The 26,330-nt window shown below is 37.2% G+C and overlaps 1 protein-coding gene across 2 annotated transcripts; it reads right to left on the bottom strand.

Annotated features, from left to right (window-relative positions):
* Positions 1 to 209: 209 nt before the first annotated feature.
* LOC18029459 lies at positions 210 to 24,348 on the bottom strand. 2 transcript variants are annotated; one of them, XM_024148542.1, is made up of 63 exons: positions 23,951 to 24,348; positions 23,290 to 23,393; positions 22,870 to 23,004; positions 22,737 to 22,787; positions 22,554 to 22,648; positions 22,352 to 22,469; positions 21,850 to 21,951; positions 21,563 to 21,751; positions 21,316 to 21,476; positions 20,999 to 21,169; positions 20,642 to 20,734; positions 20,238 to 20,559; positions 20,047 to 20,151; positions 19,871 to 19,966; positions 19,400 to 19,467; positions 19,201 to 19,321; positions 18,906 to 19,112; positions 18,605 to 18,808; positions 18,402 to 18,502; positions 17,899 to 17,995; positions 17,634 to 17,732; positions 17,355 to 17,513; positions 17,196 to 17,270; positions 16,689 to 17,114; positions 16,253 to 16,582; positions 16,002 to 16,133; positions 15,774 to 15,887; positions 15,517 to 15,701; positions 15,273 to 15,381; positions 14,981 to 15,124; positions 14,618 to 14,902; positions 13,457 to 14,101; positions 13,166 to 13,357; positions 12,969 to 13,072; positions 12,549 to 12,838; positions 12,386 to 12,470; positions 11,988 to 12,302; positions 11,171 to 11,524; positions 10,592 to 11,081; positions 10,354 to 10,517; positions 10,008 to 10,170; positions 9,611 to 9,880; positions 9,112 to 9,306; positions 8,687 to 8,729; positions 8,454 to 8,578; positions 7,382 to 8,272; positions 7,202 to 7,275; positions 6,770 to 7,118; positions 6,571 to 6,669; positions 6,352 to 6,504; positions 5,846 to 6,027; positions 5,235 to 5,753; positions 4,689 to 4,866; positions 4,459 to 4,595; positions 4,207 to 4,333; positions 3,556 to 3,777; positions 3,124 to 3,483; positions 2,676 to 2,834; positions 2,301 to 2,585; positions 1,801 to 2,025; positions 1,256 to 1,308; positions 1,002 to 1,110; positions 210 to 829 (listed from the first exon to the last, which is right to left on the bottom strand). In XM_024148542.1, the coding sequence occupies exons 1-63, from the start codon at positions 24,045 to 24,047 to the stop codon at positions 470 to 472; spliced, it is 12,612 nt and encodes a 4,203-aa protein (XP_024004310.1). In that variant the 5' UTR covers positions 24,048 to 24,348; the 3' UTR covers positions 210 to 469. The 2 variants fall into 2 exon arrangements, with proteins under 2 accessions (XP_024004310.1, XP_006414268.2); XM_006414205.2 differs by lacking the exon at positions 23,951 to 24,348 and having other exon boundaries at positions 22,554 to 22,614; positions 22,703 to 22,787; positions 23,290 to 23,377.
* Between the last annotated feature and the right edge of the window lie 1,982 nt (positions 24,349 to 26,330).

The following is a 26,330-nucleotide window of genomic DNA, read 5'->3' as shown; positions in this document are numbered from 1 at the left end:
TAACAAAAACCATTCTCAAAATCTTATAATATTAGAGGCCATTGTGTAGAACAACACACGCTAAGGATAGTGACGGAATTTGTGTTTCAAAAATCAAGTAATGATTCGTGTTCCGAATTTTAACAAAACAAAAAAAAAAAATCGCTTGAAGCTTGTTACTGAAAAAATAATGGCAAAATACTATCGGTAAGAAACGAAAAAAAAAGGAATGTATAAGTGTTGCAATCTTATTAAAAGAAGTCATTTGACAAAACTCTACATTTGAGTTTTTTCTAACCAAGAAATTGTACAGATAAATCCTTCCCGGGGACGTATAAGTGTTGTTATACACAAATGTACACAGATCAACATATAAGGCCTCTTTGACGAAAACCCAAAACGTAGAAAACCCTCATTGTTTGCAAGTCTAGTTTCCTTTACACACGAAGCAATATTTTCCCAAAAGCCAAAAACAAAAATGTGAAGAGATTCATTCTACACGCAAATTCTTACCGGATTCCGATTCTATGGACCTGTAATCATCTCGAATTCTAATGGCTCTCCAGTCAGACTCTTCTTTGGTTTGCCTCAGAGCCATGAAGTGTAGTGCGTCACTTCGGACCTGGTAAATGTGGCAAGCCCACGGATACGAGTCAGGTGAGGACCAAACCTTCTGTTCCTCAAACTCTGTCTGCTCGGCAAGAGACGTCGGCATGCAATAGACTGTGTTGGGCTCTGGCTCGTTGAAACCAGAAACTGCAACACATCCAGGAGAGACGAATCCTTCAGGAGCCCGTGGATGCCAGATCGATACCGGATTTACGTAATCATCTAGACAGTTCCTCCACACCTGAGAAGTGATTAACATTATGTATCAATGGCGACAAACACAAACTCAGGTTTGATTCGGTTAGCGTCTTAACAGACTGTGCACCCAATACGGGTTCAGGGTTGAAAGAATTGTGCGGTTAAATGCTATAAATTAACTAGAGGTGGAATTAATGGATGAGAGAGATACTTACGAGGTCATAACCCACAGGAAGTGCAAAGACTCGATCAATGTTATTGTAAACAGCAGCAACATTTGGAGGATGGCTACCAATGTGAGCTACATCACCCACTGACACAAATCTGGCAAAGAAAAAACAATGACGAAAACTCCTTCAGTTTCAACGGTTCAATGCAGCATTGTTAGGGTACTAGATAAGTATTTCAATACAGCAATAGTTTTTTTTTTTCTTTTTTGGAATTTTGATTCTCTTTGATCTTTACGTACCCCTCTGGACAACTAGGTCTCCAGATAGTACATAATCCTCCATCTTCAGAAACCTGAAAGCAAAAATGGAAATAACTGTAAGAAAACGTCAATAAAATTGATTCGGCGGTGAACTATCAAAGTTTCGTCCCACAAAGTAATATGTGGAAGGATTCTTATAGACATCTATCCTGGTGCCCCAATCAAACCTACTTCATCTTAGCTTAAGCTACAGCCCAAAATTTTACAGTGTCATTAGTATACTGTTAATCTAATCTAGACGGTAAGAAAATCAGAAAGTTGAGTATATTTTGGCTGGGGAAATTTGAGTATTATATTTGGACCTTTGGTCTTGATTTTCCTCTATTATATAGAGTTCAATCAGAATTCCTGATTTTTTTTCAGATCATTGTGAAAGCTGGAAAGGATTCTCTAAAAAGATCTTGCGGATTAGTTGGGACAAAGCACAAGAGTATATAAAAAGTTGTAGTAAAGCACATGAACACGCAGGGCAACCGCTTTTAAAGCTAAGCTCAAAGATGTAGAGCGCAATGGAAAGGAATTACCTGCTTCTTGCGTAAAGAACATCGACCTTTGGATTCTCGCTCACTACTCCAGATTTTTGAGAAGTTCATACTATGTTTGACAAGCTTTCTATCATCTGAGACAGAATTTGAAGATGAAGAAGAAAGTTCTCTCGATTTAATAATAGCCTTGTTGTTGTACGATTTTGACTCACTTCCATCAGCCTCATTCCAAGCAAAATACACATGTCTCTGGCTTGAAGGAACCTGCAACGAGAAGATGGAAAATCCATTAGGTGTGGTGCAATGGCACGGGCTTCTATACTTGCATATGTTACACCGGCTTTTAGAAAGCTGTGTGGAACATAAACCAGGAAAGTTAAACTATGTTTTAATGTTATATCGATCATATTATAAAATTGACGACCAAAGAACCTTGAAAGTAGTCTCTTCAATCGTAAATCTCCCATGATTCATAACCAAATTAATTGATTAAAATATATTAATCTAATAACTATAACGAGATTAGTGATAGCAATAACCTTGAGAACAAGATTTTTCATGTTAGACTGATATGCTTTCCACATTTTGCGCACTACTGAACAGATTCGAACAGCTTGAGGTTCTAGTCCATCTGATTCTTCTGGCACGCTGCATTTTATAACCCGGGCAAAATTCTCTGACTTCCGAAAATTCTTCAGATGCAGTATGAGATGCGATGGCCTTTGGCTACCTGCCTTTGCCAATTCCAAGGCCATAAGTTCCTCCCAAGGCACATCCCACATGATCTTGCTGGGTTTCTTATCCATCTTATCCAGATCAGAGCACTACATGGAAACAACATGTCAGCTAAATAAAATAATTTTTAGACACCAACCGAAAACCTGCATGTGAAATCGTATGCTAATTGGTTTAACCTGTAATAACAGAACTCTCTTGTTGGTCACCACGACAATGCGTTTGTATTGAACTAGGAAATGCTCTTCATAGCAATCAGACAACGCGAATTTTGAGGGTTCCCTGAATATCTCTGTACAGCCAAAATGTCGACTTGCTTCTGCTAGGTGAAGGAGCATCTGCATAAACAAATAACAAACAGAAACCAGAAATCAGAACCAGCATGGAAATTCGAGCTTGAGTGGCAAGCTTGACTAGAACTTTCAGGTAAAAAAATTCAATATAGTTTTACCATAGCCTAGAAGGAGACGTAGAATGTAAAACTAGTAGATTGAATTGAATACTAAAGTTATGAAGTTGACAAAAATAAGTAAAATAATATATATATATACTAGAATAGTAGACTGCATCCGAAATTTCTCAATATGCAGTCTTCCTAGAGGACAATAAAATAAACTGAGGAGGTACCTGGCCTATAGCTTCCTTTTCATCATATTCCCTGAGTATACCGTCAGCATGAGCAGCACGAGGGTTTCTAATTCTCTCCAAGGCGGTCCTGTTGCTCAAAACCTCCAAACATCTGGTACAACTTGCTCCAATTCCATCGACAGTCAATGAGAAAAAATCTAATGCACCACTCACTGGTTGTACAATAAATCCTAGAAAAGCCCGTCCTACGCCATGGGCAAACCCTAAAATACCATTTTGTCTGGCACTCTCTACAGGTTTTGTAACAACTCCTGATACCCCAAAGGCAACACCTTGTGCTAGGGCTTCTGTTCCTTGAACAAATGCATCACCTACACCAGTGATCCGCCTCGACCAAACCTGATCAATTTTCAGACTTTTAAGTAAACTGCCAAAGTGATCAACTCAATTTTTAAAGCGAGAAAGATGTACCTGTTTTGCTCTCAGTTGCAAGAATTGCCCATCAGTTGAAAGCTCAGCAAACCCTTTACTAAGAGATGCCAATGTTGAGCTAGTCATACCCAAAACATCTACTGAGAAAATTAAATGTAAGGGATTGTGGATCAGATCTCTCCATATGCGATTCCCGATGGCTGGAAGTACTGAACTTTTCCGTATGAACCGATCTCTGTGCATTACTCTCCTTAGGTGAACCTAAATTTAGATATAATTTTGAAACATTAGCAACATTATCACTCTCTATTTGTCAAGAGTAAATTTCAAACATATCAAAATGATGAATTAGTTTGTGGTGTCAGGCAGTAGAAAGGCTTTTAAGCCAAAAATTTCCATGACAATATAAGGAGAAAAACTTCTTTTTATGATCTGTAAAAATCTTTGAGCTACTTCCCATGTTGGGAGTGAAGTAAGAAATGGCTTAAACTAGCTCATGCTCAACAATTAATAATTTACAACTAGTTCTCAGCTCGCAGTATATTAAGCCAGCTGATCTCCCATGAAATGGAACCAGCTATCCCAACAATTAGTTCCATTACTAGACTGTGCAGGAAGTAACGCCAAAACAAAGATTGTAATTCACTATTCCAGTTCATATAGGGGAGACTGGGAGTAACTTCAAATCACCTGAATTTTAAATGCATTTCCAACAGCAGACAGAATGGGGCTCCAAACACCAAGAATTCCATGAGGTCTCTGAGCTGGCGCTGTTTCCAGTGAGACTTTCAGCCTTACCTCTGAAACATCTATGAGGCTGAAAATCACAAACAAAATCATAGCTACATTAAGTTTGGAATTTGCTTGACTTGCATGCCAAAAAGGCCAAATAATATGGACTTCATCCCCGAAATGGTAAAATTCTATAGAAGAGAAAAGTACTTTATATGTATCTCGGGATCAACTTGCGCGACACTGGAACTTTTGGGGAGACGGTCCAACTGAAGCTTATTGTAGAAGTCAGCTGAAGCCCAAATGATAGGCTCGTGAATGTTTAGTCGCCAGGTATTATCCGTCACCTGTCAATCAAATTGCATATCAATCATGTGCTTCAGATAGTATCTCGAAGTTACATATGAGTACATGCAGATAAACCTGACAAGAATACGTACTCGCACATATACATATGGGTACACTTGAATGCCATCAGTTTCTTCATTACACATTGTAATAGTCATTTTAAGCACTGGTTGATGACTATCTCCAGTGTTATCTGGTGCCAACAATACTGGCATTAAAGTTAGAGGTAGCTGGTTATCAATCTGTAAATGACCCAGAATGATTTTGAACCTGGAAACCATAAGAAAAAAAATGCATGTTTAGATTTTCATATGTATTTCAAGTACATGTAACATAAATAGAGCAGTTGCATCATCTCCTAATATGAGCACAAATGACTTCTACTGAATTTCACAGGAATGCGCACCATAAGGCCACTACTGTCGTAGATAACCCCATTTTCGCCTAAACTTAGCATAACATCATTTTCGCTTAAAATTAGCAGACTTCAAATCATACGGACAAGTTTCGCTATTAGTATAAACTATGTCTCCACATTCTCGATTTTCCAAACATAGGCAAGCACATGAGAGGGTTCCATCATCCAGGTATACATGAAAACAGATAAAAATAAACAAAACTGCAGTATTTGATTTTACCTGCTTGTTCTTCCCTCATCATACCCAGTTGAGTAAGATACGAAAACTCTTTCAAAGTAAAAATATGATAACTCTTTCGGCATGTGATCTACAACAGAGATCCCCACTAGTCCCATTTCAACTATGAACTCCAGAGTGGTGGTCTGATGTTCTGTAGGTGTCTGAGGAGTAGAATATTCACGATCCGCACCCGATGTGAAAGATATGATTTCGTTAGGACTCTGTGAAGTACTGTCATCATCGGTGAATCTAGCAATCTTGATATCACCAATTTCTCTAACATGAAAGTTCACTTTTAACTCCCTAAGCAATTCAGAATCCACAACACCTTTTTCCATGTCTAGTCTAAAAACCCCTGAGCGGTGATCACTTTCAACCTTAGCATCCAAGAATTTCTGACCATAAGGATCTTCCCAAGCATAATTTGCTGTCGTAAGAGGTTCCAACAAAACCCACGAATCTTCACCAAAACCAGATTGGCGAACACTGATGCTTTTGACAGTTGATCTATTTTCAACCCTGGTTTCAAAAGTTAACAAACAGAAGAGATAAGGATATTAGTGATGGTTTCACAAGCATGTATGTCTGTCTGTCGCTTGTAGAGAAGATACCTCATAGGACCATTGCTTGGTCCAAGTCGAAATACAACTATAAAACGTGACCCTTCTTCAAATCCCCGTATCTCTGCTTTCAAAAATTTCCAGGCACCATTTTGACTCTTTAATGCAAGAACAATTGTGTCCTCTCGAGCAACTTGAACAGGAAATGACCACTCTGTTTCTCTTAAGCGGACCTAAAATGAGACCATATTATAAGAAGATGCGCTTACCTCTCAAAATGAAAACATATGTGGTAGCCAGAGGAAAGTATGCACATATTACACTATCTAACAATATAGAACATAATCGACTTCCATTAAATTCCGATTCACTGCTCCACTTCAAGAAGTCTCACTGATATGACTCAGAAAATATCATGCTATAGGCTTACAGTGGACACCCCAAACAACAGCCTTATCCATTTGTTTTTTTCTCTCTCTCAGTTTTCCAACTCATCGATTATAGTTAAGATGAGGAAATAGCTAGCGGTGAAGATTCTGCAACGTTAGACAGCTCACCTGGAGTTCATCTCTCCCAGATGGTTGGAAAACAAAGGAGATCCTTGAATCATACGCATGGAGTACTTTCGGTTCATCTGCACTGTTCAGTTTAATATATATGTCTTCACCGATCCTGTTGGTGAAAGTCATGAATGGTCGAACAGATATGATCTGATAAAAAAAGGGTCGAGTCAGTAAGTAATAACAAAGAAGGAGGAGAAGATAAACTGCTTTTACCTTTGTAGGAACCGACTGGTAAGCGCACGGTTTTGTAGACAAAAATAGCCGCATGCATTTTCCTTCGGGATCATACGCATCCACATCCAAAGATCCATCCTATTAAAATAAAGCCCCATCAAAAAATATAATATGGTGAGCAAACCTCAATTTTTGAGAAAACTAGTCTATAGGACAAATACGATAATATAGAACTTACCATGTCACCAAGGGCAGAAAGATCTTTTGCAGGACCATATTGCTGATTGCCAGTCTGAGATATAGACACTGACAGGCCCAAAAGTTTGAAATTCAAAGCAGATGCAATTGTATGACCTTCATATATTTCTTCTTCAGTCACCTCATCCACGACGACTTCATCATTTTTTTTATTTCGAAATGGAAGTCCAACTTTTCTTGTTTGCTTCTTCCCTGACAAATCTAGAAGTCTAAGTGTAAGCGAGGGACACCTCGCAATCGAAAACCAGAATGGAGCATAGACTCTGATCATCTTCGACAAAATTTTCTGCTGTTCATCATAGTTTTGCTCCAGTAATACTTGAGCAATCCTGCTCGAATAAATTCAACAGTATAAGACCAAATAAACCAGAAAAATTATTCAATTGTAACACGTCAACGGAAAGAACAAGACCTTCCAGTGGCAGAACTTCTTAGGCCAATTGTCTTCGCAGGGACACCATTCGGGTGAGATATAAGGACAGCTTCCTGCCAAATTCAATAAACCTAGTAAATATACAAGGGAGATGAAATAAATGGAACAAAAATCTGTGTTCCTAGGTGATATGAATCAAAGTTTGATTTCCTAACTTACATGCATTGGTAGCCATCCTCTTTGTGGCAGCAAAGAAAAGTATAAAGGGTTCCTTATGTCGACACTATACACTTTCACAGTTTCCCCAGAAGCAAAGACACCTCTACAGCGACAAATAAAATGACCACTGGCTTGCATCTCTAGGACTGAGTACTCAGCTCCAAATGGAAGACAATTTGCTATAGAAAACGGTGATTTGATCACAAGAGTCCAATCTTGAATAGGTTCCGAACGTATATCCTTCGCAATTTCTGTTGCTTGAGTGTTCAAACAGAACCACAGCTTTTGATTATCTCCGGAAGAAGTACTGCTTATCTGAGTACAAACTAGCAAGTGCTCAGATTCAGCAAGAGACGATATACATATTTCAGACTCTGATTCACAAGCAACCTCCGGTCCCTCAGGCTTTGACACCACAGAACTCCAAGAATATTCATCGGAACCATCAGGCATTACACACTTCAGTTTCACAACATATGATGCAGACTGTGTCAATCCTGATAAGGGAACTGGCAACTTATCACCAGGTTTCAGGATCCCAATTGGAATATCTGGCATTGAATTGACTTTAGGCTGCAGGCAGATGTCAAGTAGGAAGTCAGTATTGTTCTCTACCGTAACTAGAGACCTGACATTAACGTATCTGTTTCCATCCTGCAAACTAACTTCACTTGCAACCACATCATTTCCCAACCGCCAGCAAGCAGCAGGTGCCGCATAGTTTAGCCTCACTGTCGTCCAGGGACCCTCAATGCTAGGACTGACTTGAAGAAATCCTGATTTTTTTTCACTGGATGATTTGTTTTGGTGCACCACTTTCGATTTTGCTGGCAGCAGTACAGCGCATCTTACTTTTCCGCAGTTATTTCTTTGATCCCCTTGGTTCATGCTCTGCAGTAAAACAGAAAAGGCAATTCATCACCATGTAAGCAATCGTTATATTTTACCTTCCGCAATCTGTAGAGCCAGGAAGCCGTGACATCCTTTACATGCATGTATTGATTATTCATTATTAATATCATATTATACACAACTAGGTCTACATCCTGACCCGAAAGACATGGAATTTTACCATGGTTTCAGTTGGAGACAAGTCTAACCAGACAAGGTCATTGGCGTAATTGTGCTGGTATAGGTTATCCTTCATATATCGTGCTATCTGCTTCAAAGGAGCTGAAAAAGTCCCAACAGGCGCACCTGCAAATCGTGAAAACAAAAATTGACTTATAAACCAAAACTGAAAGAAACACTTTAACTCGGATATATCAGTGCGTGATATAAGCCACAAGGTATAAGGAAACGAACCTTTTCCAACGTCTGTCACTATTAATTCCAAGATGAAGTCATCCTGGAAAAATTAAAAGAAGGATATCTAAGCTGCTGCAACTTTGATCTTGTTGACCAAAAAAATAAGCAGAAAAATACTCACAATACATTCTATTCTAAAGTTGTACAAGAGAGGGTACATGCACCAAGATTAGTAACTAAGATTAGCCAAGCTATAAGCACTGCATTAAACTGATTCTGCTTTTCTTGAATATTTAAAGAGGAATGTTGAATCCATCTATGGGACTAAAAGAAATACAAATAGAATAGTGATGCACATGAAAATCCACAGAGAAGAGGAACATGGTCATTTATAAAGAAACAAATTCCAGTTACATTCAGGGGTTACAAACTAATTTTAGGTCAACAAAAGGATGTTAGATGTCATGGAGAAGCGAGAATACCAGGGAGTCAATTTTGAAGAAAAATATTTCACTCCAGTCAACCACTTCCAGCTCAGAGGAGAACATATTTGAGACACTTCCACAAGTACGTGCAGTTTGCTGACGAAGCACTGATTCAACTGGGGAAGTCTGATTAGGAGACAGACGTATGACCCCAGTGTATTGATGAGAAGACAATCCAGAAGTTCTTGGAAGCTATAAGCATATGAAATTAAACGAATGTAAGAAAACAAGTTTACTCCACATAACACCTTCTCCAAAGCTTTTATGTAAGTCATATAACTCATAAACTCAGTAGAAAAAGTCGCTAGGGCCGCAAGCCATAACAAACAGAAGAAATAGGCACTGGCATCAAATAAGCTCGTTTCCTTTATATATCAGCATAGAAAATTAAAAAAAAGAGAGAAAATAAAAGGAGATGTATGAGATCCTGGGCTCTAGAAATATGCAAATTAAGGCGCCACAACAAATGTAACCTCGGATTTAGACACAAAGGTACCTGTGCGTCCATCACAATAACTGTAACCATTGTTCTAGGGTTCCTGCATAGCTCTCCTCTGAGGTGCGAATCCAACATATTGGTCATGACGGGAACTTTTATAGGTCTCATGTCCCCAGATGGCATCTTCACAATGTCCTTAAATCCTTTGATTTCGGTGGCTCTAATATATATATCTTGCCCAAGCTTATTTTGTGGAATTATAAAATAGTTTTTCTTCTGATGCACTTCAATGACTGATGTTCCATTTTCAACTACAGGAAATGCTCCCTATAAGAAGTAGCAAACGTAAGTCAAGAAAGAAAGAAAATGAGACTCCTTCAAAACAGAAACCAAAGCCAAGTAAGTCTGGTTCACCAAGGAATATGCATAAAAGGACTGAAAGAAAAGTTCTCACTCTCTCTTTATGGTATTCATGGACGTTGCTAAGGCTGTTCCAACTAGAATACGCCTGGATAATTGTATTAGCATTGGAAACTGAGACATTCACATTCAAGTCCTTTGTAGATGTCAAGCGTAACTGAGAAACCGGACCGAAGGATCTAGGGTTAAACTGGTACCTGCAACCCAATGGGACATGGTCATATATAACATATACGCCACATTCGTTGGAATATATATAAAAACAGATTAAACAGAGCAAATCACGCGCAGCCCATAGGGGTTTTAGACATAAACATCTCTGCGCTAATTAGTTTTCAATTGACACTAAGATTCTTCGAAACTAAGTTATTAAAAAGAACCTTAAAAATCCGTCTGCAGGCTCAATGAGAGGCTCCCATACTTCATATTTATCATTATATGACCTGGCAGCTAAGGAGAAGCTGATGGTTGAATTTGTGTAGTCGGTTTTCCCAAGTAATCCAAAACTTATATTGTTCAAAGATACGTTAACCAATGGAACCATCTGCAAAGTACATAGATAAGCCATTATTTTCACGTAGATAAATAGGGTAAATACTTTTATTCGGGTTTTCTTACCAGTCCCCCGTAGTCATCAAAAAGCGCAGCAGAAAAAGTCCCAATTTCTGCATGGATGACCATGTTATCATTTCCCCCAGGCAAGTCCTGGTCTGCTAGCTTTAAAGCAAATCTCCTTGGTGGTTTTTTCAAACCACTACGGACAATAAAGGTCTTCAACTCATTGCCTATGCTCCATATACTAAATGGTTCTACCCTTTGCCAGACATCAGAGGTATCCCACAAACTATCTTCAGCAAAATGATCACCAGCTACCATATCGCTACGAGCGCATCTTAATTTGTTGAAATCATATGGTTTCGGTGTGCCTTTACATGCAACACAGCCCAAAGAAACAAAACCCGGTGGAGCTTGAGGCATCCAGAAAGACATACTTTCTACCCCCCTATGTTTCTTGACACGCCCAACAAGTTGGAAATCAACAGCCGCTTTGAGGATCTCTTGCTCGCCAGTATCACGAAGAACCACACACGAGTTTGGAGGTTCATACCTACAAATTCATCCCATAGAGGAATAAGCATCCAACTTGCAACTAGAATAGGGTGCATTAAAGTAATATTGTGCATCATTATGACTTACCCACTAACAGCAATATCTCCGAAATAAGCCATCCCTTCAGAAACGATTGGTCGCCATACTGAAACTTTCTTCTGTGAGCCTGAGCCTCTATTCCACCATATCAACTGAAAGCTGGCAACAGCTTCAAATCGGTGACCAGAGCTATTTGGTGTCTGTGGCCGTGTGGGCGGAATATTATCAGGAGTAGTACGAACATCCAAGTTACTGGATTCTTTTGCCAAGACTCTACTGGATCTAAACAGAATATGACGTAGTTCATATGGTCTTCCTAATAAGTCGAGACTAGAAGGATTCGCAGGTAAGAAACTGCCAACAGAGTTATCCACACGCCAAAATGCTAAACTTGATTGAGAACTGCGGTGAAAACAAAAGAAAACATGAAAATTGTCAATCATCAATGGAAGAAAATAAATCAAACTTGAAGTGACCAGCATAGACGTACACGAAAAAAGTACTACAGTGGAATCCTTTATGAACATTAACTAGAATCTGAAAAACCCAAATAAACAAAGAAATTTCTGCATCTGCAAAAACAAATGCTACAAACTATGAGTTTGACTATTGAGTAAGATAAGCAAGATAATCAGACAACTAGAAGATGCAGAGTTCTAAATTCCAGTTTTCATTTGAGACTTTCGAAGGAAACCAATACAAATCACACAGACACAAGGCAAAACAGTTAAGCGAAATGTCAGAAAAAACAGACAGTAAGCATGTTCGCACTTGTCTACACAAGGGAACATGCATCCCCATGTATTTCCGTTGTGCATGCATCGTGTCCATGTAAATAAAAAGTTAGAGGTTCGTAGCAGCATACATATCTGTGGAGCTGATAGCTATACAGTCTCTGAGAGAACAAGGGGAAACGGAAGAAGCTAGGATGCAGAAGGCAGAGGTCAGTGGAGGCGGTGTACTTCCACTTGATACCACACAGCTTAATGCCACATAACCCTTTGGTGCTTCAGGGAACCAAATGGAACATGAATTGTCTCTTTCATCTTTGTCATACGTTGAAGAATCACCTGATCCCCCGGAAGCTAAAGGTGACCAAACCAGCTTGAAAGATAAAGGCCTCTTCACTCTCATCAAATTGGTGTTGACAACAAGAACACCTTTAGTAGGTGGCTTGTCCCTGCCATGTATTAGACCAATTAATTAACTTGCAAAGGCTCTGCGAAGCCAGTTAAATAGTATATTCTACAAGGGTTTACTAACGATGGTGTCAAATAGTCGCCGAGACTTGCAAAACCAGGGGGTGGATGAGGCCTCCAGAAAGCATATATTTGACCTGTATAGGGATCTGCATGCAATGTTAGTGATAAGTACCAGGTAAAACCAGTTAAATTAACTGATAAATTTCAACAATAATTGGACATACTTCTGATGGTCCCAATTTTATCAAACTCTGAGCAGACGACAGTCATTTTTCTGGATGTCATCCTTAGAAATGATAAAATGTCTTCTTCGACAGCTATAAACAATCTCAAGATGCTGAATGAAAAGTTCATAAATATGTTTGAAACAGAAAGACGTATGTTAGTCCTCCCAGAAACACTTGAATACTTTACAGATGTGTCGAAAGGTTCCAGAATTTTCACTCCATTACTCTCCATGGTCAGACCCAACGTATGAGCACTCATTTCAATTTCATCATTCTTTATGACAACCCTATACCAGAAAAAGACAAAAGGAAAGACGATAAAATTATGAGCAACAGATGTGCAAGACTTCATCAAGCTTTAAGCAACTAATCATGCTTATCCAGCTCTCAGGATAGTATCAAAGAGAAGCCATTAACCTGCCATAAGCATCCAGCTGAGCATGCAAAAGTTTGTTGGAGAGTACTGGCGTTTTAACTACGTCTTTTGATGTGTTGTAGAAAGTAAGTTCTGGGCCGATAGCCTGCAGCAGCGGAAACAAGCTTCAAACATTAAAATGGAACTCTTCTTGGCTTATCATGTCGATACAGAGGATAAAATTGGCCACTATAAGAACCTGGAACTCAATGATCATTTCCGTGGACTTCTCTATTGTGATGCTTGGAGATTGAGAAATCAGATCTTCCTTCCTCTCAGACTCTTGTTGTGGGGCTTTATGATATACTTCCAATTCAACCCCTTCCTCTCTCGAAACAGAATAGCTGCTGTAGGCTCCCAAAGAGATACTTGAATCCAAAACTTGGCCATTCTGGATCAGAATGAAAAAAGTGAGACAAACAAAAAGGACAACCGAATTAGAATTCAGATCTAACACTAGTAACAAAATTTAATGTAAGAACTTCTATACCTTGAAGACCACATTTCTGAATTGTAACTTTTTCCCACTTCCCACATATATAATAGGCTCTGCACTGGGTGAAGAAAGGATGCATCCATGTCTATCTTTCAGGTATAACGTTCCACCATTACCATCATAAACAAAATCATCAAATTTCTCATCTTCAACTATCAAAGGACCCAGAGGAGAAAGAAAGGCTTCAGCAGTTTTTTGCTTGTAGATAGGCTGATCCATGATGATTGCGTCGACCATATTAAGGTTTTTATCCTCTTCACTTGATAGCACGCTACCAATAGTAGGGACAAAAAACTCTACTACGGCCAGTAGAAAATCTAGAGCTACGAGCAGCTGTGGCCTTTGAATACAAACCGAAACAAAAGTTGACAACTGACCAAATTGTGCATCAATAGTGAGCATCGAAGGAAGCGGTCGAATATCACTCCCCTTGGTTACACGGGACTGAGTTAATCCCTGATCTCCATCAGTCAGAGAATGTGAGTCACCAAAATCTAAATCTGCAGGTCTTCCTACAGCCAGCCTAAACTCTTTTTCAGTTCCGTCACGGTTGTCAATAACACTGAATCCCTTCAACGTTGCAGTAAGGAAACCCTCATCGTGTGTATTGGATTTGTAGAGCAGCCAGCCGCCAGTGATCTGTAACCATACACGAAAAAGAATTATCCAGATGTTAACTCAATTAGCCATGAGGTTTTTACTACAATCCCTTTGAGATAACATAACGTGAAATCTCTAAGACATAACAGACCATGTGAAGAAAAAATGGGAACCAAAGAGTTATGGAAGATGTATGCTAATGTTTTATCCTATGAGAAGAATCACATGGCTGATCCCCGGAACTTGAAATTACACAGAAGGCGGATTAGAGAATGTCATGTCTACTAAGAAAAATCATAATAAAGCAGAAATTATAGTTCTGAAGCTTCCTCATGAAATATCGATGCAAAGTGATCATCCACCTTTGGCCCTCTTCAAGAAAGAGCTTGACGCATATGACCCAACCCTCCATCAGGAGTTCGACATCAAACATTATTTGGGTAATCACTTCTATCCCCCAAAATGTATCAGCTATGGCAGCTCCAAAGGACTTAAGTAATAAATACTCCTAGATAAATAGGACAAATGAAATGAAAATGGTACATGGAAGCGGACCTGTACAGCAGCCAACGGCGCATCTCTTTCTGTCCCCGCATACAAACACAACTCCACCAGATTGATGACGACAGAAACCTTCATTGAAATCCAAGCATCATTTTGTTCAGTTTGAGCAGCATTAGGATCCTCAGAAGTAAGAGTTTCATGTAAGTTTCTTGATGGTGCCACAATATCACCACTCAATGGTGGCACGGTATGTGGAATCTCAGAAATATTAGACTGTGCACACTCTGTCAAGATCTGGTATTCCCTATTCGAGAGGGCTGCTCTTAGCTCGTCTATCTGATAAGGCAGAAATTTCGAGAAAGCATGAGTAAGAAAGTATTATGCTCAGTCTGGATATAAAACAGTACCGTTTACCTCGATAGAAACTTCAATGCTCGGTATTTGATGCAACAAGTCTCGCAGAGACCTATTAATGGTTACCGAAATTCCCTTCACATCTTGAATTATGCTTTCACCTATTTCAGCTCCAGAACCAACATTAAGGTTGATATCCATTACCTATGTCAAAGAATTTTGGTCAGGGGAATAAACACAAAATTATAGGGTCATAAGACAAAAATTGCACAAAAGAGCTGTAGCAATTTTAAGTGATATCAACCAGAATGAATTATGCTCATCCCAACAGCCAAACAACGAGAGTTCTCACCATCACTTTCATAGTTTCCATGTGAACTGCATTCAGTTCATTTTTATCTCCAGCAAACCACTGAAAGGTATTGTTCACAGTTATATGCACAACATCAAGCTTCAGGTAACTGCAACAGAGAAAAAAATCGAATAAATGGAGAATCGTTAATCAACCACTCTGATAAGTCTTATTATAACAAAAATGTGGCATGGAGAAAAAAATGAGTGGGGAGGGAGAGACCAAAATCCAAGCATGAACTTACTCAGGGCTCTCAGTATGTCGAGGCATAACAATTATAGGCTGCTTAAGAGATAGATCCAACTTAAGAGCAGGAGAACCTTCAATCTCGCTAGTCGTAAACCACTTCTCTGAGTCCGTAATTTGATCCTTCATCTTGACAACTCCTTTTGAATCGCTTGGCACAAGCCCCATAAAGTACTCAGCAACCTACATTGCAGAGACTGATTGTAAGGAGAAAGACAAAAATTAGCTCGTATCTATGCAGAGATAGTGAACTACCTCTTGAATAAAGCGATTCAGATAAACAATGCGCACTTCAGAAAGCTGTCCAGAGAGGCAGTAGTCGAAACCTTCATGATCGTCATCAATGATACTGAATGATGTGAATGCCAACTAGCCAAAACAAATAAAAAAAAGTAAATCAACATGGAAAAAATACATGTATCTCATCTACGCATCCATTCATATCCCAGGAAGAGGACGTGAAAAGAAACAAACAACGGATACCTCAACAAAAGAAGTTCCTCCGGGGTCTCGCATATCACAGATCCAAAAGTACATATGGTTGTCTGGGAGGCTATCATCACTGATTCGTAAATTTCCAAGACTTGCTGTAATACTGAATGAGTTCGGGAAGACCTTCAAACAAATGGGAATCAGCACAGAAAATGCCCATTTACCTCATGGAAATTCATTATACTGAGGAAACGAAAATCATAAATAAAGCTGGAAATGCAATTCAAAGAGTATAATCACACCTTAATATCTGTTAGCAGATTGTCTTGTGACAATGTAGCAAACTTGGTTCCACTCTCATTCATTAGAAATATCTGCGCACGAGCCATGTTCAATGTCAAGTTGAAAATGATTCTAGATTTCCCCTTCCCTAACAAACCCGTCACAGCTGCATCCCTAGAATCTTCAAATCCATCTCTTCTTGGTGAGCTATGCTCTCCAGCTACAGGAGAGCTGTCCTCAAAAGATTCACAGCTTGGATCCTCAATATTGATAGCATTTACAAACTCCAATATAGCAAGAATTGTTGGCCTTCGACAGAAAAATATTAATGTGGCTAAGCTTATGGTAACCTACAATGTGTGAAACATCAGCCAAAAGATGAGTGATTAGGTAAGGCTTCACTTTATAACAATGAAAAACTAAGATTGAAAGATGTAAAATCAGAAATCTATCAACCTGGTTATCAATGTTTCTATATTGGGGTGACGTCTGATGGTATATGACTATTTGAGCCTTAACAAAACTATCCAGCGACTCAGTTGCCTCATTGCTTGGCATAGTGATATTCTTGTTGTCAACAGGGAGCAATCCATCAATGCGACTAAAACTAGGGGTCCTAAGAGATGTATAGTCAATGGAGTCAACCAAGATCTCTGCTGCTTCATAGAATTTTTCCTCCCCTTCACTAGAAGTAAGATCATTTCCTTCAGGGCTCCTAATCTCAGCATCTTCAGAGGATGGAAGCACTACCGAAGACTGAATAAAAGATCTCGCCAAATAACAAGACTCATTTAAACCAGAATGGTTCACCAAATCTTCTATTTCCAAAGATTTTAGCACAGTCCCAATAAACATATCACTCCCTCTCATCGAGACTTCAACCTGGTTCGACAAAGACAGACAGACATTCAAGAAAAGGAAAAAGAAATGACTAAAAGATAATTAAGAAGCAGACCATCTTACCTTTCCACCTATGGCCCTAAACTCAAATAGTTTACTCTCTCTGGCAAGAAGCACCGCCATGAAAGAAGCATCATGCTACATAAAAATACACTCAGTAAAAGCATGTCCCAACTTACAACTAGAAATGGAGTTTCACACGCAGAAATAGTTTATGTTTACCTGATGACCATAACTGAAACATATTTTGAGTTCATCAAGCACACCGGTTACATATACACTCTCCAAATTAGAAAAATCCAAAACATCTTCTTTCTGTTCTGTTTCTGATTCCTCACTGTCAGATGAAGTATCAGAAAGACCGGCTATGGGAGCAGAACCCTGCATATTTAAGTAAATTTAAACTATAATCAACTATATAAGCAGGCAGATCATCAACGGAACTGTTTCACGATAGATGCCCTATTAATAAGTGCAAGTAAAGTTCAAAATTAAAATTACCGAGGCCCGATAGACAGCACCCTGCAAACGGCTGTGCCAAGTTTTTCTGGAGTCTTCAGAATCAAACATTAATATGAGTGCATTTACGTCCTCCATAACCTAGACACAGAAAAAACAAAATTAAAAGATGCAGCGCCAGAATTCATGACATTTGACAATCGAGTGAGATATTAGAACCGTCATTGATGAGAACACACGATCAAAACATAAACAGCAGGAACAAAATTTTCCTGCAGTTATTGATTCAACTAAATGAGATGTAAACCTTCTCATTGGTTCGAGAAGCATTACGAATGGACAAGACGTGCTCTACGCCTCCCGCGAGTTCTACAGGAACTTTGTATATATGCTTCCCACGTAAGCTACAAAAGATACAAAATCATTATACGCAAAGAAATATGACAAATACCAAACAGAACAAACAGATGGAGTTAGGAAAATATCAAAAGAAATAGAACTTCAACCGCTTGATGAAATATCATACAATTTTCACCTTTGCTTCACTAGTTTGTAATACGTATTGGTTTAATTTTCAAATAGCTCCGGTAATATAAACATTGATGACAAAAAGGCGGTCTTGCCATAGTCATCCCACATGCCGATTATCATATTCATATTCCGAGATTTAAAGATAATCGTAAACACACGCAAACATTTACATATAAGAGTGCTGGTCTCCATCTAGTTTGTACAGGCCATTCATTTTACCCAATCGCCTAACCTATAAAGCCTACTACCATAGCCAAATTGCAAGAACTGGAATAATACCTGGAATACTGCTTATAAGATTTTGCGCCAGGACTTTCGAGCACGTAGATAAAGGGACCAACTAAGCATAAGTACCGCCGCTTCCATGTAGCTTCTCTACCCTATTAATGGAAAGGACAATGAAATAAATAACTAGCTTCCATCCAAGTATACAGAGATCTTGCAACCACGAAATTGATTGTGGTATACAGAAAGGCACTAACCTTCCAGCTAAGAATAGACAACCAACCCTCAAAATCAGCTTGTTCCCATGGACGAAGAATGTGAGAGCTCTCATCATCCTTAGTTTGAAAGATCTGTGCAACTTGCATCAATCTGTGGTAACGAGCCGGTGAGAAGTGAAAACCTAGTGACGGTAGCCGCACAGCAAGTCTGGTTGATGGGTACGATGGATTCGGTCTACGAATCTACAAAGCGGAACAAGCAGCAATAGTGCTAAAAACTACGGTATGACGCATAATTCTTTTTACCAAAAATGTAAATGACAGATGTCTAGAATTTTACCTGTTGTAGTTTTAAGAGTACCCCACACTTGTCAATAACTGGCAGAAAAGTAACACTGCTTTCCCTGCCAGAACCAGAAGATCCTTTTGAGGGTAACTGTTTCCAGGAGTAATCACCATCAACAAGTAAAGCTGAGACATCACTCAAAACTAAATCAAACTGTAGATACATATCCATCTCCTCTGACAGTTCACACTCATAGTTGTCCTGCAAAATTTGCATGCATAAAAATTAGAGAATGCATTTAGAAGCTATTTGAATTATACTGTTAAAACAGTGACACTTTTCTATTTACCTGGGAACGGATGACCAGATTACCCAGGTCTAGAAGAAGCTTTGTAGAACGATGGTTATCAGGACGAAATTCGGTTGGAATTGTGATTTTAGGTGCTGCAATATCTAAGTCGAGCAGAAACCTGGTTGTTTTGTAAAATGTCATATACTATAACAAACAGGGACAATAAATTTGACAAAATATGAGAGTACGAACAGACCTTGCATGATCTTTCAATGCTCTATTCATTCCTTGTTGAGCACTGCGTCTAACTTCATCAATAGTTGACTGAAAAGGTAAGCAGGTGGATTATAATGATTCAGAAATAAAGGTTCAGACATTTAATTCCAACGGTTTTTAAATAAACTGCCAGGCACGATTGTAGATCACGTGCAAGGAGCAAGCTTAACAAATAGCAATGCCAGTCAAAGATACGAAGTATCATATCAACTCAACGGTGTAAGCTTTGACTTTCCACTATAAAAAACAGTCGCATGAAGTGAAAGTTCCATCAGAATTACTCCAAGTGTCTTGACCAAAATTGACAAGAAGCAGATATTGCTTAATTAGATCCTAGATCATCAATTCTAAGACATATAGTTAATCACGATATTACCATTACCAGGCTATAAAAACTCAATATGCACACTTTTTTTGCCAATTTTGCACACCATAGCACATATAGACAAACCTGTACAGCAGCTGCAGTTTCTAAAGCTATTGTCTGGCTCACAGCAGTACTGCTTTCGAAGAAGTTGACAATTTCATCAATAGAATCCTTCAGATACTGCAGATGGCGACGCAATTAGTCACATAATTTAAGAAAGAACTGCTTAAATAAATTTGCCTCAGAGAGAGATCACGCACAGTCATATAACATGGGGAAGCTTTTGCAACAAGACTCCAGTCAACTTTGGTATCAAAAGGCTTATAACAGAAGACAGCAAGTACAGAGTGAGAAGCAGGCGCACTCTGCAAAAAGAGAGACATTATTATGAGAGTTTATGATACTACTGACAATGTTTTGCAGCCAGCAAAAAGAATTCCACGTAACAAACCTCAGCAAGCAGACCACTTGGCGATGACAAGCGATATTTTCCCAACTTAATGTCGGCTATCTTTGTCTCTGGGAAAACCTTAATGGAGCAATTAAGATCTTCACATGATAACTCAGCAAGGCATTCCTTCTCCCCATCATAAAGTTTTGAAGCATTACGCCTCATGTGTACCTCCAAGAAAGTATGGAGAGCATCAGGTTTTGCATTGTTGATAATTGATTGCTCGTCACCTTCTTTGTACCCAATGACTTTATTTAATCGTTCCCAATCTTCATCTGTGAATTGAACAGATTCTCCTTCACCTTCAGACACTTGACTCTTCCTGAAGGCATACATACAAGATACTTGAGAAGAAAATTTGAGAAAAGGAGTTGGAATATGGAAGCAACTAGAGGAGCATTCACCCTCCAAACGGCCACCATGAACTTTTAGCCTGTTGCGTCTTCGAGTAATTTTCTGCTTTTACCGACCTCTCAACAAACTTGTGCGCCAACATCCTATTTAGAAAGAAAATTAAACATGTTTAGATATGGTTTGTAAATTTACCCATATTTTCCAAATTATACCAAGCATAACTAATGTACTACGACAAAAGAAGGAAAACAGAGAAAAATCATGGATATGAACAGAGAAAGGAAAGAGAGAATCAGTTCATGAAAATTCATAGAACTACACAAGCCCAAACCTTTGAGAAAACTAATTGATCTGCTAGGATGCAATGCAACTAAACAATAATTTTAATTTAAGAAACAGTATCTTACCTCCATTGCAAAATGACTTCGGTATCAAGTTCCCGATCAAGGGCCTCGATTTCTTCATCATCCTCAACAACTGTCCTACTAATATCAGATTTCAGCAACGATGCATAATGCGTGATGTATCTCTTGCGTAGACTAGTGTACTTTAAAACGTGCTCCCATGACATTCTCCCGCTGTCATAAAGGTAATAACGATCTCAGAAAATGTAAACAAAACCTGATGTAAGGAACCGCAAGGAAACGGTTTCCACAACCAATGCAAATTACAGAGTAAGCTGACATCAATAAGAAAACAATAACGAAGATTTAAATTTAGATACCTTGCTATCTTAATTTGATCTGAAACAACTCTGTAAGCATATTTCCACCAAGATCTTGCGTCTATTTTTACTGAAACAGATGGACGGTAATGTGCATATTTCAAACGCAGATTAAACGCAGCAAAATTATCAGCAAGTTTCATCACATCTCTGTATCCTCCCTGAGTACAAAAAAAAAACACACAATCAAGACCACCGGGGATAGCCAAGTATAGAAAAGAGTAGAAGCCTCAAATGTTTTGCTAACCTTTGATAAACAAAGTGTAACATCGTCTAAATTAACATATGCCTTCTGCAACGGTTGACCAGTACTGGAAGATCCATTTGCTTGAGACTTAGAGTACTTTGCATTCCCTGAGACAGGTTGCAGAATATAGAAATGCTTTCTCGTGAGGCATTCAGCTGGCTTACCATCCTTTGTGCCAAATCTAAAAATCTAGAAATTTGAATGCACCGAAAATTAGATTTTTAGGGTAAGAGACAATGAACGTAATAATTATGTTACACCATATACATGACTTTGCTTGCCAATACCTGATCCCACTCAAAAGGAAGCAAATCCTCCCATGGTTTGTCGATATGCCACGGAGAGATGTCAGAATCAAGATAGAATGCAAGCCGATCAAGTTCAACAGACTGCAAAAAAATTGGCAAAAACAAAGATAATTATAGCAGGAAAATATAAATGTAAAGAAATTTGGTTTTGTTTCTTGGCATTGATATTTCATTCCCAATGCAATCGAATGAAAAATTTCACACTAAGGTCTGCCGTCTATCATCACTACCCCTTCTGGAAAGCACTCCAAGACACTCTTCTTTGGGTGCTTCTTATTATACCCACATAAACTTACCTTACTGAACTAGATTACAATAACAAAACTACCAAGCTACTTACTTCAAGCAAGCAGAAGGGCAAGAGATCTTAACACAAAACCCATCATAAGAGATACAAAAGTAAGAAATGCTTATATACAATGCACTCCATAAGACCAGAGAAGCTTGTGCCAGACAGAGATATTGATGAACAAATCTGTACCTTTTGGAAGGAAGCCAGAGTTCCGCCAGTAACAAAAGTCTCCTTTCCACTATCATCAATGGTTACCGCTAAGAGTTTCTCTAGTGTTACACCAGCTGAGAACGGGTGGCCGGGATTGCTGCACTTATAACATAAGCTTTTAATAATACAATTGGGTAGACAATCAAAAACAAGAAAAATGCTTCTGTGATAATTAATTTACCTCTCTAGATCCTCGTATCTGATGTGAATATTTGATATTGACAGCTTCAAGTTTCCCATGACTGTGTCGACCAATGATCCTATCCATGATTTGTTCTTTGAAGAGAATAAGAAAATATGGTTGTTAGTTTAGTAAATCTTTCTCCTCACATTATATACATCGAATGAGTAGCACTAGCCACACCATTTCCGTATGCAGTCGACGAGCTCTTTCTACCAGTTTCGTTTCCATTTCCTGTATATTGCAAACAGAAAAGTGATTCAACAACACCAATCAGATCATGGAAAATGATCATAACATGAGCGACCTATCTCACCACTATTAGCTTTCTTTTTTTCTCCTGGATAGAATCCTCACTACATCCTTCAACATCAGTTGCGGGTTCAGCTAATACAAAAATTCGGTCAAGATAAACCACTACAGGTTCCTGGCCAAGCTTGCTCCACGGTACCTAAAATGATGATTATGAAACATATCAATAAATTGTTCTACCTGAGAGTAGAAATCTGTACACTAGGAAGGCAAATTCATTGATGAGATCCATGCCCAGAAAAAAGTTCATATCAGCCCCAACAAAATAGTATAATGTATGATATCGCGTCACTGATAGAGACTATGACAAGAAGTGAAATCTATTTGTGAAGGAATGGGGTAGAAAAACGAAAAGATAAATAACGCACTCGAGTATACATTCTTAAGCTTAGATACGATGGACAGAAAAAAACACACAACAAACCTTGAGTTTCACTGATCCAAGAAATCCAGCTTTAACCTTCACAGGTAATTTCAAAGCATTAAGCGCTTCTGGTTTTAGCTGCATATTTTTCAGCTCTACATCTCCTGCGAAATCAAGTAAAACCACGTATATTAATAACAAATAAAAAACTAAAGGCAAATTCATTTACAGGGATACGCTAAAATCCTTCTTTTTATTCAGCCCATCTGTTCTTAGTTGCAACTGGGAGAACCAGCTAAGTAATGATGAAGAGAACAATCAGCATAAACCAAAATAAATCATGAACGAAGCTATAAAGCTTGAAAGCAAACTTGATATTCTCAATCATTTTAAACATTTATGTCACGAGAAATTGAAGAGCTCAAATCAACTGATCTTGGAAAATACACAAACCCTGAATTCTACTCACACTCGTCTGCAAAAATTAAGAAGTGTGACTATTGACTCTTTAATAGCTACTCGAACAGAACCCAATTCCATAGAACCAATATCCGAGTGAAGCTCTTCAAATATCGAAACTACGTTAATCCAACTAGAACTCAGCAAAACAACCACACAAAAATCTAACTAGTTGCCAAATTCGATTACAACTCAAATTCGCTACTGAACAGCAGAGTTGACATTACGCAAATTCGACGAGAAGATTAAGAAACCATCTGACCTTGCCAGACACTGATCTTAAGGGCTTCCTTATTCAAGCCCCTCACGTAGTTCCCCAAGTACCGCTGCAACAAGTAGGCTACCTGATCTTCCAACATCTTCGGATTCTGCAAAGCAAAATTCTCAGAGCAAACGAGGAAAAATCAACCGGGAAATCAAGTAACCTGAGACGACATGTGATTAAAGAGGAAATGCGTGGAAGAAAAAAAAGTCCTCTGAGTGTTCGATTTCGATCGGAGTATAAGCGGAATCAAAGGAGAGAAACATGAGGATCGTTTCCTCAAGAACACGCTAGGCGCAGTTGGAATTGTGAATGAGTCATGACTTTGGGGAGAGTTACGTCACAGTAAAAGGAATATAGAAATATCTTCTGCTCTTCTTGGCGGTGCTGGTTTATCAATTGTTGGCAAAACGCAAAAACTGAAACGAAATTAGTAAATAGTTAATGATGGCATAAAAAGCCAAATCGAGCCGACATTAACCAAAATTTAACTCGAATGTTAACCGAAATTCAAAAACAACTTACAATTGAGCACGCAGTAACAAAATGGATCTAATAGGCTGGATTTCTTAAAATAATAATATTTTATTTTTAATTATATACGAATTAAAAATATTTTTAAAAAATAAAAATAAAATATCTATTTTATTAAAACAGAAGCACATTTGTACTTGCATCCAAACACTCTTAAAAATTTTTTTATAATATTTTATTTTATTTTTATATTTAATTTCCAAAAATTATGTATTAATTTAGATATTTTTAGATTTCCTAAAATCTAGGTCATATTTAATTTAAATTTCAAATTATTAGAAATTTAATTAAATTTAGTTACAAAAATTTTCATTCAATTTAACTTAAATTCAAAAAATTCAAAAAAAATTATAATTAAATTTTATTACGAAAATTTAGATAATAATTTTAATACTTTAAAATTTCTTAAATACAGGAGAGATTTAATTTAAAATTTTAAATTTAAATAATATTTTTATAAAAATACATAGTTAATAAATATTTTATCATATTTTATCATAATCAATCGGTCTAAAATATCAAATATTTGAAATTAATAAATATTTATGTTATACAATAATATGATCGAGCTGATTAGAGTTATATATATATATATAAATATATTTAAGGTGCATGAGTTAATTTATTAAAACATGTAAGATATTAAGATGATTTGAGACAATTAAACTAACACGTTAGCCAATTTATATATATATATATATATATACATTTTTTTAATAGCACAAATAGTAAATAAATATCTTATTATATTTTTTCATTATCAATTGGTCCAAATATTCTATATTAGTAAATATTTATAGGGTTATACAATTATAATTATAGTCTTATACGGATTAGTTTGTCAAAACATGTAAGATATTAAAAATGATTTAAGATAACTAAACGGATGGATTAGCAAATTCATAGATATATAGATTTTTTATGTGTAAATCTAAATTCACATAATAACAAAGTTTATAATTAACATTAGATCAATGTATACTTAATTAATGCATACTCTTATTCTACTAATATACAAATTTTACTGTTTAAAATTAAAATATGATAACAACTTTTTGATTTAAAAAAATAAATAACAAAAACAAATTATATCTAACAAAACAGATAAATGCAACTTATATTAGAAAAAAAAAATATTTTCGTGCGGACGCACGGGATTAAAATCTAGTCTATTATATTAAAACAGAAGCACATTTAGTACTTGCTTCCAAACACTCCTAACTTTTTTTAACTGTTTAAAAATAATTTTAATAATTATTTATATTTAATTTCGAAAATTAGTTATTAATTTAAATATTTTTAGAATACCTTAAATATAGGTAATTTAGATTTGATTTGATTTGATTAAAAATAATAAATCAGATATTAATTTAGATTTGATTTAAAGATTCTAATTTAAATAATTTCTATACTATTAAACATTTTTATCAAAAATATGTAAAATTTTTGAAAAAAAAATAATTCACATATGAAAAATAATGGTCATATTTAAAATATAAAATATTTATAATAATGTAAATGATATGATATTTATGTTGCTAATATAATATATTTACGATTATGATTTATTTACAAATTAATAATAAAATAATAGGTAAAATTCAAACGTATAATTTAAATATTAAAAATATATTTATTAAAATTCATAGAACTAAAAATATATCTATAAAACCGGGTTAAGAATATTTTGGTAACTAAAATCACTAATTTTGAATTATACATGTACATCAAAAATATATTTTTCATACAAAATAAAAACATAAAAAATTAAAAATTATTGCATACACCATAATGTGGTTTGAAAAACCAGTTGTACACTCCCTTCGTTGATTAAATTTTAGAAAAC

The sequence above is a fragment of the Eutrema salsugineum genome, unplaced genomic scaffold, assembly GCF_000478725.1.
Source record: "Eutrema salsugineum unplaced genomic scaffold, Eutsalg1_0 scaffold_1, whole genome shotgun sequence".
In the NCBI taxonomy this organism is placed as follows: domain Eukaryota; kingdom Viridiplantae; phylum Streptophyta; class Magnoliopsida; order Brassicales; family Brassicaceae; genus Eutrema; species Eutrema salsugineum.
This window is presented reverse-complemented; position numbering and strand designations above follow the sequence as displayed.

What these genes read in the sequence shown, in the direction of transcription:
- LOC18029459 (XM_024148542.1), bottom strand. Translation starts at nt 24,047, where the DNA reads ATGTTGGAAGATCAGGTAGCCTACTTGTTGCAGCGGTACTTGGGGAAC. An exon ending in GATCAAATTAAGATAGCAAG is followed by an intron (nt 21,170 to 21,315) that starts GTATCTAAATTT and finishes CCTTTATGACAG; the next exon opens with CGGGAGAATGTCATGGGAGC. An exon ending in TGAATCGCTTTATTCAAGAG is followed by an intron (nt 15,702 to 15,773) that starts GTAGTTCACTAT and finishes TCTGCAATGTAG; the next exon opens with GTTGCTGAGTACTTTATGGG.